Raw genomic sequence first — 12,836 nt, 5'->3', positions numbered from 1 at the left:
CCTCTTAACACAAAAGGGAACCTTCTTGGTCAGACCTGGGAGATGCTTGGAGGAGCACGCGATGACTCCAGGATTGCATCTAAACTAATAACCATGCATAGAATTGCATATCTAGATCTCTGAAAAGAAGCATCATGCAGGGTACCCAAGCAGCTCTTCACTTTAATATTTTGTCCAGTCGTCACATTAGAAACACTCATGAGTTTTGAGAATGGAAATAGGAATTGAAAAAAAAATAAGGGAAACTGGGGAGAAATAAAAGATATTTGGGACAGGGAGTGGGGAGATGGCTCAGTGGATAAGGAGGTTTTCTTTGCAAACCTGGTAAACTGAGCTTCAACTGAGGAACCTAAGTAAAATTGAAAGGAGAGCAGTGACTCTACAATGTTGTTCTCTGACCGCCACACACACACCATAGCACACGTGGTACCCTCTATCGTACTACATAAAAATTATAATTCAAAAGGTATTTGGAAGTAGCAAAGTCAGGCTAAAAACACCATATGCAACTGAGAGGCTTTGATCCCATAGTAGACTCTTGAAGTACTGTTAGCTCTAGGGTCTGAAGTATGGGCAAAGCAACAGAAATTCATGTCCCCCCTTCATAAATGAATCTATATAAATATGAATTTGTAATAAAATAACTACTGTATTGGAAATACTAATCAATGTTGCTATTATTTGTGTTTTGAAACAGGGTCCTACTACACTGACCTGGTTGGCCCCAGTTGATCTTCTTTTCCCTTTGGACCAACATGGAACTGCAAGTATGCTTCGCTAAAAAGATCCTTTTTGTACTTAGAACTAAATCAAGAATAAGGTAAATGCTGAAAGTTGGAAACTTGTCTGAAGAATTCTATTGATTCTTTTGTGGGCAGAGTTACCAAATGACAATGCATTTAATTATCTCAATGACAGCCTGATGAAATTCTACTTTGGGAAGCGAGGATTGCTACAAGATGTTACAAGATAATTTTTAGGTATTTTTGACTTCGGTATTTTGATGTCTCAAGTGACTATCCAAAAAGCTAAAATTATAGCCTAATAAAAAATATTTTCCTTTTCTAGCTTTCTACCTTGATGTCATGACTGTGAGCAGGCTGCCTGAGTTCTCTGCGTCATGGCTTCCAAACTGCATCAAATAGCCATAACAAGGCTTCCCTCATGAACTTGTTGACGATGAAGTAAGTTCATACATGGGTCACACCTGGACAGATTATTGTTTTGTTTACTTCTAATAATTGGAAGGTGATCTTCCTTCTGGATGCTACAGCATTTTTGCTGTATCTGTGATGACCTTCAAATCATAGAAAGGACAGTTTATATTTGTAACACCTGTGTTTAGAATGCAGCCACAGACAGTTTATATTTGTAACACCTGTGTCTAGAATGCAGCCACACTCATAGAAGTTCAGCACTATTTCCTCCAATCTTACCATAAGATTCCCGCCTTCCACAGGCAGTGTGTTCTTTTCCACCCAACCTAATACGGATTACTGTGCTGAAATGTTGAATATACCTACTTGTCTAGATTTATGAGATCTACTTTTATGTAATTGCTTTCATCTGCAATTGAGCTGAAGTTAGGTATTCCATTTGTAAAATGAGAGAAATGGAACCAGCTGCAGGAGTTTTGCTTTCTTCAATCTATGGCATCTCTGCTTCTGAAGTCTTAGTGGAAAACTTGTATTTCTTGATGTGCGAACAAGACAGTGGCATCCTCTTGCAGATGTGAGGGTGTCTACTTACTCTTTTGGTCAGCTGAGTATCCATCATGAAATTGTGCACATGCTTTTCTGCTTTGGTAAGTTCTAGCTTTCTTGCCACTACGGCTACCACCAGGGCTGTGCAACCTGCACCCTAAAAGCAAGGAAAGAGGAGAACCCCAAGAATTAATTAATACTTTTGATTCCAGTCACATTAGAGATTGTTTTGTATCAGATGCATTACTTTTCTCAAGCTAAAACAAATGAAACTTTTCAGTGTCTTCCCTATGTATCACAGAAAAATATATGGTTAGTAACAGTAAGCAATGTTCCTTTAAGGTGTAAAATCCTAGTTTACCTATTTTTAAAACTAAAGCAAAATAATGAATAAAACAAGATTTTACCACAAGGAATAAATAGCTAAAACCCAACTTCCTGAATTTTCAGACATAAATTTTCGGTAAAAACAGGAAATCTGTTCTACACCTATAATTATAAAAGCATATTAAACAAATTAACATAAGCACATGGACTAGAAATGAAGATTTAAAAAACTACTAGTTCCGAATCTTTGCTTCAGATGAGACCAGCAGGCTTTCAGGTGAGTGGGTGGCTACCCGAGAGGAAGGAGAGCAGTAGACTGTCATGTATGGAGACTGTGGCATGAGTGTGACAAGGTCACAGACAACAAATGCAGTGATGGAAGTCAGGACAGCACAGGACATGATGCACAGAAAGCCAGGAGATACCTTCCTTTGGAGAAGCAATGATGTTGCCTTTCAAATCATGGCCCACTGAGATTATCTTAGACAAAACAGTGTAGGAGACACTGGGTGGTACCCCAAGAATTCTAGACCTCTCTTTCTACAGTCAAGGTGCATTCACCCTGAGTTGTGAAGGACGGCAGTGCCGTCTTTGCTGAAACAGATCAGGGCCACATGCAAGGCTCCATGCTGCAGCCACCTCATCAGCCAGAGGCCCAGCAAACCTACTTGTAAGTAAGCAGTCATGGCAGTGGTTGTGAAGGGAGGCCATAGCTTCTGACATGAGAGGCAACAGAGCAATAAAGTGGTGAAGCCAATTTCAACACACAAGTACTAGAGGAGAAAAGGGCAGGGTACATTAAGGAACCAATGCAAGAGGCACATACACAGCAGGAAGACACAATACTGCTGCCTCTTTCTGTTCTCTTGAATCTCAAGTAGTTTCTCGTAACATTCCCTTGATGTCACCAGAGGGTAGAGTGCTCCCAGGATAGACAGTTGAAGCTAGTCTCGAATTTCCACAAGGTAGTATACTTTTCCTCATTACCAACAGGACTAAAAATTCCACATTAAAATGGCAAGTTGGTGGCTTCAAAATGCACCAGTTATCTTAAATTGATAATACTGGAGAGTAATGGTTATGTAACTTACTGCCCACTTCATCTGTCTCCTACGGCGCTCACTCTAGAGAGCCACTGAGTTACACACACACACACACACACACCTCGCAGATTTTTAAGAAAGCTTATGGTTTTATTTTGGGCAACATTTATAGCTATCTTTGGTCATGGGGAGCCCGTGGGCCACAAGTTAGTTAAAATTTATTTGAAAAACATTTAAAGATAGAACACAACATTTAAAAGGCAAGTTATACAATGGCCTAATTTTTCTTTCTAAGTGGACCACATTGGGAAGTAAAAATAAAAATAAATTAAAAAATAAAAAAAATTAGGAAAGAAGTCCATTTGTGAGGAGAGGTTATCTCTGAGGGTTTGAAGTTTTAGGACTGGTTTTGCTGTTTGTGTTGTTAATAACCAACAGTTGGTGCTGCACCCAATCTCCTTACCCAGCAAGACTCCCCACATTCTTATCCAGTGTCTAACCCGGACTGTATACCTACCATCATCTATAGGTCCCATCTATTCAGCATCTAGACTCTCTACCAAGTCAGATCCTTCACACCATTCTCCTGAGTCTAGCCCAGAAGATCTCCCTGAACCTTTCTATCCAGGCCTTCATCCTCGTCCACTCATCCAATACCATGGCCTCTTGCCTCCCCTGCCTACATCAGAAGCATTTTCTGGACTTCTAGGACCCTCTCTGCCTTTACCCCAAACCCCAGGCTCTACCCATGCCACATCCAACCTTTCCACCTAGCCAGATCCACCTTCACAACCATTCCCAGGTTTGGTTGAGAATGCATATCCTGTACACTGTCCAGTTCCCTTTGTCTATCTGACTTGATTCAACACAAAGAATTTACAACCTTTTGGCCCAACCCACCCATACATCCTTGCTTCCCCAACAACTTATGCACATCAACCTTAAAACTAAAATGCAACTCCACATGCCAAGGTCTCTTTGCAAAACTACAAAATATGAAAGAGCAAGCCAGTATCTTCTCTCCTAAACCTACCAGTTTGCCATGAAAATTGCCCAGATGAACCATAGGGCACAGAATTTAAAAGAACAATCAATCATAAACTTTCTCAAATAACCCAAGAAGTTTAAAAATAATACAAAGAAACAAGCCAATGAAATTAAGGAGAATAAACTTAATGTCTGAATAAGGCACAGGAAAACACAGACATAAGGGTAATGGAAATAAAGAAGACAATCCAGGACTTAAGTACAGAATTCAGTAAGGAGATAGAAACACTGAAAAGGACTCAACATGAAATGAAGGTGGAACTGAAAACCCAATAACTAAACTAGAAAACTCAAAGGAAGCCTTACATGTAGAATGAGCCAAGCAGGGAAGATAGACTATCAGGACTTGAAGATAAAGTAGAGTATTCCAAATAAGAAATGTGAAAAATTTTAATAAAACACAGGAAAGGAACACACAGGGATTGTGAGATACTGTGATAAAAAAAAAGAGAAAAAACAAATCTTAGAATTTTAGGCAGAGATAAGGGATAAGAAACCCAAGTCAAAGACATACACAGCTCTTCAACAGTATCTACACACCTATCCAAATTAAGGAAACACACACCAATAGGGATCCAAGAAGCATACAGAACACCAACTAGACAAGACCTAAAACGATAATCCCCATGGAGCATCATAGTTAAAACACCCAATATAAAGAACAGATCATAGTTAAAGCACTAAATATAAAAAACAAAGAGTGTGTTGAGAGTTTCTAGAGGGAGAAAAAAAAAACAAAATGGAAGTCACGTATACAAAAACTCATTAGAACAACAGCTGATTTCTCAACTGAAAGCCTGGAGGCTGGAATGATGCATTCAAGTCCCACAAGAGTATGAACCTGTGACAGCCACCCTAGACTAATATAACCACCAAAATTATCTGCCATAATTGGAGGGGAGAAAAATAACTAAGATATAAACAATGTAAATATATATATATACATATATATGTATATATATGTATATATCTATCAACAAATCAAGTCTAAAGAAAATACAAAAAGCAGTATTTTAGGCTGGAGGGAGGAATGATTCTAGTAGAGAGACAGTGGAAAGTGGAAAGGCAATAGTTATGAAATCACAAAGTAGCACTAAGAATACAAACCATAGCTGGGGCCATCCTTGTGAATTACTGGGAATTTCCCTAGCACCAGGTTTCTCCCTAATCCCACAATGGCTCCCTGTATCAAGATGTCTCTTTCATTGCTCTCCCTTTCTGTATCCCTTCTGCAACTCAATTATCCTATTCCCTCTGTTCTCATCCTCCATCCTCCTACCCCCAGTTTACCCAGGAGATCTTATCTATTTCCTCTTCTTAGAGCTGTCTTTGTATGTCCCTCTTAGGGTCCTCCTTGTTACCTAGCTTCTGTGTGGCTGTGGATTGTAGCTTAGTTATCCTTTGCTTTTACTTTACATCTAATATCCATTTATGAGTGAGTGCATACTGTGTTTGTCTTTCTGGGTCTGGGTTACCTCACGCATGATGATTTTTTTTCTAGTTCCATCCATTTGCCTGCAAATTTCATGATGGCTTTTTTTTTTCCAGCTGAGCAATACAGGAATCCACAAGAATGACTCCAGATAAGATTCCTAGCAATAGTGGAAAGGGTGCCTGAACTGCCCTTTTCCTGTAAAGAGATTGGTGTCTATCCTAATTGTCATCATAGAACCTTCATCCAGTAACTGACAGAAGCTGATGAAGAGATCCATAGCCAAGCACTGGGCTGAGCTCCTGGAGTCCAGTCGAAGAAAGGGAGTAGGGATTATATGAGCAAGGACAGTGCGGCATGATCATTATGGGGAAACCCACATAGACAGCTGACCCTGAGCTAGTGGGAACTCATGGACTCTGGACTGACAGCTGAGGTGCCTACTTGGGACTGAACTAAGCTCTCTGTGGGTGACAGTTATGTGGCTTGGTCTGTTTGTGGGGTCCCTGGCTGTGGGACCTGGTATATGAGCTTTTTTTATTTTTTATTTTATTTTTTATTTTTGGAGCCCATTCCTTATTGTAGGATGCTTTGCTCGGCCTCTATGCAGTGGGGGAGACCTTGATCCTGCCTCGCCTCAGCTATATGTGCTAGACTTTGTTGATTATTCATGGGAGACCTTACCCTTTCTGAGGAGAGGATGGGGGATGGGAGGAAGGACTGTGGTTGATATGTAAAATGAATAAAAAAATACAAAAAATACAAAAAATAATACCTGAAATCAACAGCACAAAGACTACAAGTAACACACATTCAATATATTTAAATATCAATGACTTCAACTCTCTAATCAAAAGATACAACAAGCCTATTAAGTGGATCAAAAAACAAAATCCATCTATCAGTTGTCTACAAGATACACCTCCTAGTTTTTAAGAGAGGCACACCCTTAGAGGACAACAGTACTCCAATCAAATGAAAGCAGGAAGCAGGCGGGCTATCCTAATATCTAAGAAAACACTTCAAACAAACAAAAACCAATCAGAAGAGATATAGAGGGATACTTCATCCTAATCAAGGGAATAGTTAACCAAGAAGACATAGATACACCAATCTTTGGTTCACCTAATTTCATTTAAAAAACGTATCACTAAATTTAAAGACACAGATTAATATCAACCCATTAACAGTAAGCGATTTTGGTACCCACTTTATCCAATAGACAGGGAAACATCAGAACTAACTGACAGCATTATATCAACTGTACTTAACAATCAACCAGGTGAAAAGGAAGCCTATAGAATGGGAAAGACTCTTGGCTAGCGGGACATATGATAGAGGATTAATATCCAGAATATACATAAAGAACTTAAAAAACAAATTGATAATAATAATGATAATAATAATATTTATTTAAAAATGGTCTCAGGGCCTGAACAGAGAGTTCTCAATTGAAGAAAAATTGGCTAAAGTGTAAATACAAGCTCCTTGGCAATTAGGAAAATGCAAATCAAAACAATGTGGAGGTTTCATCTTACCAAAAGTCAAAATGGCACAGATCAACAGCTGACAAGAGCTGGAGGGAGCATGGGGAAAGGGAAGTCTCAGTCACTACTGTCGGGATGTAAGCTGGTGCAGCTAGTCTAGAAGTCAGTGTGGAGAAGGCTCAGGAAGCGAAAAATAAATCTACCATATGACCCAGCTATACCACTCCTTAGCCTATGCCCAAGGGACTCAACATCCTACTCCACAGATAAGCGGTCAGCCATGTTCATTGCTGCTCTATTCACAATAGCTAGGAAATGGAAACAACCTAAATGTCCTTCAACCAATGAATGGATAATGAGACTATTATACATACACAATAGAATACTATTCAGCTGTAAAGAAAAACGATGAAACCATCGACCTTGTAGGGATATGACCAGAACTAGAAAGATCATACTTAGTGAGGTAACTCAGATTCAGCAAGAAAAGCATCACACAGTCTCTCTCTAGAATCTCTCGTTTCGTTTTTTTTGATGTCTGTACATATCTGGAGCAACAGTGGAAAACAGGAAAGAAAATTGAACTATGCAGATGGTTTTATGTCAGCTGAACACAAGCTAAAATCATCTGATAGAAGAAAACCTCAAGAAAAATGGCTCTATAAGATCTAGCCAAGCTTGCAAGGCATTTTCTTAATCAGTGATTGACAGGGAGGGTCCATTTTATGGTGGATGGTGCCACCCCTGGGCTGGCGGTCCTGGGTTCTCTAAGACAGTAGACTGAATAAGGAGGTGGAAGAAGGGGTAGACAGACTGTAAGAGACAGAGGATCTGGGATTGGATACGAAACTCTATCTCCCAGTATTGTCAGAAGCTCTATCCACAAAGTCTCACTAATATGGCTATCTAAACTTGAGCTAAGTGAGGACACAATAGGCTAAACTGGGTATGGGAAAGGTGAGGACTCAGCCCTACAGAAAGAGTAATCACTTTCTCTTTCAGCTGCCAAGGAAGGCTGAGAGGGGGAGAAGTCATCTTCCCCAGGGAATACCACACCACTTAGGTATTCAGCACCGAATGGTCAGCCCTGAAAACACATATACAAGTAATGTTATATGGCCCAAGCAGGTTATATTCAAGAATATACACATATATACATATATGCATGTAACAACAATTAATGAAAAAGGAGGTCATGCATTTAAAAGAGAGAAGAGGGGCACTTGGGAGGTTCTAGAGGGAGGAAGAGAAACAGGGAAATAATATAATCTAAAAAATGTAAGAAAAAAAAGAACTTGCCAGCTTCTATAAAAAAATTATACTCTGTATGAATAGTCAAACATTCAAAAAATGAAATAAATTTGTGCCTTAAGAAAATACATAATCTTACTATTAAATATAGCTATAAAAGCTTTAGAAAATTCAATTTACAGACATTCTATTGTAAGTTTACAGAATTTTTCACTTTTATTTGAATGAATAAATATGACTTAGAACTGAGTTGTGGAACCTGAGAATGCACTATTGCAAGAAAGAGAAGAGGAAAGTGAAATGTAGATACACTTGTTCACCTTGCTATAGCCTGATAATTACAATCACAGAGCTATGGCTCCATTGAGCAGATACTTTGTACATCAATCTATCAAATCTGTGTTTGATAATCCTCTTTTACCTAGTTATGGGAAGCAAGTGTTACCACCAGAAAGGAAGAGCTATAATCACAGAAAGACCCAGACATTGCCTAGTTAGTCCTTGGCTTTTAAGATCCATTTAAATCTGAGTTAAGTTGTAATTCAGTTGTGAACCCTGGATTAGCAATGATTTCATTTCATTCCCTCAACCCCACACTGTGATATTGATATGTATATTTAGTATCACATATTTTCTCATGTATTATCATTTCTGTACTCATGATACATTGTATTTCAAAAGGAATGTCAATTCACCTAATTTTATCAGGTAAACTCTTAAAAGGACGAAAATTCACCTATTGAGCACTATAGACAAATATCAAATAAGTCATCATTGTTCCTTTTCAATAAATGGTTTAACTTTTTATTTGTTTTTTGAGACAGAGTTTCTTTGTCTAGCCCTGACTGTCCTGGAACTAGCTCTTTAGACCAGGCTGGTCTTGAACTCACAGAGACCCACTTGGGTGCCACCACCACCCAGGTGACTTTTTTATACATATGTCTGTTTGGAACCGCACTAAGGTCCTCAGCAAAAGCAGTATACACTCTTAACCACTGAGCCTTGACTCCAGCCCAATTAATAGTGTAACTTTGAAATCAGTCGTTCATAGCCTTGATCAGGAACTAGACTGACTTGGAGATTCTGTAAGAACCGCACCGTTGAGACACAGCATCTGCAATCTACTAGACTCACTTGGAGATTCTGTAAGAACCGCACCGTTGAGACACAGCATCTGCAATCATCTACTCAGTCCTGCGGTATATGATTCCCTGACAGCCTACGCTCTAGATGAAGGAGACTAGGAACAACATACAGCAAACCACAGCGTCACCTTAAAAAGAGCGAAAGCTCCTCGGGTTATTTCACTTGTGAAGTTATTAGAAACATGCAAGTCTGAGGTGTGACGGATGCCACAATATTCTGTGCTCCGTGATGGCAATTAAAGAGGTTTTAGGGCTAGATCCTCATGAAAAAAAGGAACAGACTAGGGGAAGAAACATCTGCACCTTTGCGGTTGGCTTTTAAACTTTAGCCACGAAGTCCAAAGAACAGTCTCAGACAATGCTGGACTGATGATTCACTAGCCACAGGCCCTCTCCCTCTTCCCAGGCTAGCACTTGCTAGACCATCACAGGCATCTGCCCCTGCCTCTTCCCAGGCTAGCACTTGCTAGACCAACACAGGCACCTGTTGCTGATTTGCTCCCTCTTGCTCCTCAGTGGGGGCAGCCAGGCTTCTTTAATAAGCCGAGAATGTGAAAATCGAGGGGGCTCTTAACTGCTACAGGCAGCCATGAGAGCGCTGTTGGCACATGACAATGCATTTTTTTCTCTCCCTGGGCAGGTGGCTACTGCTGAGATCCTTCTGGAAAGAAATCAAAATCCTAATAGGAGTGGAAAATCACTGGCACCAAGAGCCTTGGGAAGCAATTTTTCCTTGCGCTTATTCTGGGCTCTCTTCTTCCTGTTGATGGCCCATTTCTTGATGAGTGCTCTCTCACTCACCAAAGACTTGTGCTTTAAAATGAGCACCTTGGGAGCAAAGCAGAGAAGCAAGCGCCCCAACAATTTGTATAATCTTCCAACTGTTACCTATACTTTTCATCCCATTATCCTAACTGTATGCTTGTGAGCTGCACCCAAAGAGGCACTCAGAAACCCATTTGTTGCAATCAAATATGGTGGTCATAACAGTAAAACCTGGTGCCTGGGGAGGCAGGAAGAACAGGAGCTCAAGGTCATCCTCAGCTACATAGTGAGTTGGAGGTTGACCTGAGTATTGGAGAGAGGCCCGGTCTTAAAAAGCCAAAGATAAAATAAATAAAATCAGAAAAGAAGGAGAAAAAGGGAAAACCTTTAAATTTAATACAAAACCTTCACTTAAATATAAAGCTATTGTTCCTTATGTTTCAGTGTTGCTTTAATTAGAGAAACTATAAGCTAAGACCTACCTAGGTTCTTAGAGCATCATAAGAGGACTTGATATACACATATATGTGTGTGTGTGTGTGTGTGTGTGTGTGTGTGTGTAGAATTATGTTTCATAAAACCTTCAATTGTTTAATTTTTGGAGTTATGCAGAGCAGAGCTGTTCATGTCAGAAAGTTTTCAGTGTTCAAGGAGAATTCCTGGCAGCAGGTTGTAGTAACTGAGGCAATGGTAGATTGCTACTGTCTACTCGGTGTCTATTTGAGGGCTATTCTGTTTCATAACGTAAGAATGGAAGTGTGGTTTGTGCATTTTCTCCAGTGCTTGTCACCAGCACAAGCCATGTAGAAACAGTTGGGACTAACATATGTTCCTCCCTGGAATGAAGATCCCTGTATGCTTTTAAGACGATGTGTCATGGTATTTTCACCAAAGTTAGGGAATAAGTCCTGGCTCCTCTTCTCCCATTTTAATTTCTGTTTTTTTTTTTTTTAAATGAAAAACCAAAGCAAATCACGAACTTGCCTTTTGGTCACCTAAATCTAACCTGAAGACAGTGTGTTTCTGACCCCATATAATAAAAATAAGAGTGTAAATTTTTCCTTCCTTACGTAAGTTATCATCTTTTCATCTAACAAATCAAGTGCTAAATGAGAAAGAAAACTGGAGAAGTAAGAGTGCGGGGCAGAGTTAATTTGTGTAAGAAGAGCAAGTACAAGAGAAGCAGTACTAATGACCCTGACTCTGAGCCAGAACAAACTTCACTGAAAGCTAGCATAAGTTGCAACTCATCCCCAACACCTGGAAGGTACTCACTAGGGACAGATGAAGCGATAACTTACCCCCCTGTCCTCCATCAGCCACAGAAGTATCAGCTATTCTGACATCTAAGATGCAAGAGAAGTTGAGGAGGTCTAACTCCCCAAGACCGTTCCTCAATTAATGCTGGAAAAATTCAAAAGCATGATGTTGTCATTCCAGGCCACATAGTGATGGTGGATCCTGTAAGAGCTTCCAAGCACCATTTTTAAACACTACTTTGGGATAAAAAAAAATGAAACTCCTTTGACAGAGCACTGGAGAAAGATTTAAACTATTGCTTATAAACAGGCATCTTCCAAAGATCAAACTTAATAATGGAATTCATGATTTTTGTTTTTAATTGAAGAATCCCTACCACTATGGTGAATGGCCTGATAAAACCACTAATGGTCAAAGTATTTCAGGCTCAAATTATCCTCGTGTGGTTTGTATAACAGTTCATTAGAGTGCAAACAGCATTTTAATGATAACCAAGATTTACTAAAAATACGCTCCTTAAATGTCATGTTTAATCTAAAAATGAACAGAAGCCCTTAACTTTTACTTTATGTTTTGTCTGCATATATGTTGGTGTGCCATGTGCATGCCTGGTGCCTGCAGAAGTCAGAAGAGGGCACCAGATCCCTTGGAACTGGAGTTACAGATGGTTGTAAGTCACCATTTGGGTGCTGGAAGTGAACCCATGTCCTCTGTGAGAACATGGAGACATCATTCTAACCTTTAACTTTCATTTTAATCTATCACTTCATATATCAGTTTTTCAAGGTAAACAAATATTTGACATTATCACCTGCTTTTGTATTTCTGAGGCTCACTGATTCAATAGTTAAGAAACATAAATATATTTTACTGCCCTTGCCTGACACAAATAATTATGCTTTCATAATAAATATCTAAAACAATCAATTTTGGCAAATAAAATTCTCTAAATCACCCAAGTTTAATATTACAACCTATTAGAGTGTTAAAGACTTTCTCAGGTCATGAAAATAATTTCCTCTATCAAAAATGTCCTTCCTCTGATTTTCTTCAAATCACACTGGCGCAGGTCACAACTCCTGAGCAGCTGTCGTGTTCCTTATAAAAATTATCTGTGAGGTAAGAATTCTAGGAAGAACTAGACTTCTGGCTAAGGAATTGATCAGGAATTTAGTTTTCCTACTGAAAAAGTCCAGAATTTCTCCTTTTCTATCAGCATAAAATGCACTACTTCATGAATATAAACATACACTACTTTCAATGGGCCTTATGGGATGGGATTCAATGGGACCTGGAGCTAATTCATTGCTCTAGTTCAGAATGAATGCCTCTGAGCTGACACCAAGACATCCAGAAAACTTGATGTTCATGGAATT

General features: G+C 39.4%; 1 protein-coding gene across 2 annotated transcripts in view; it reads right to left on the bottom strand.

Moving 5' to 3' along the window:
- The window catches only part of Kcnn2 (potassium calcium-activated channel subfamily N member 2), a 130,785-nt gene that overhangs the window by 10,883 nt on the left and 107,066 nt on the right, over window positions 1–12,836 (bottom strand). For both annotated transcript variants that reach the window (XM_005356064.3, XM_005356065.2), the window contains exon 6: window positions 1,750–1,860. In XM_005356064.3, the coding sequence (XP_005356121.2) occupies window positions 1,750–1,860 (111 nt within the window). The remainder of the gene's footprint in view (window positions 1–1,749; window positions 1,861–12,836) is intronic.

Source organism: Microtus ochrogaster, chromosome 18 (assembly GCF_000317375.1).
Source record: "Microtus ochrogaster isolate Prairie Vole_2 chromosome 18, MicOch1.0, whole genome shotgun sequence".
Classification (NCBI taxonomy): domain Eukaryota; kingdom Metazoa; phylum Chordata; class Mammalia; order Rodentia; family Cricetidae; genus Microtus; species Microtus ochrogaster.
The sequence above is the reverse complement of the archived record's forward strand: the minus strand, read 5'-3'. Positions and strand labels throughout refer to the sequence as shown.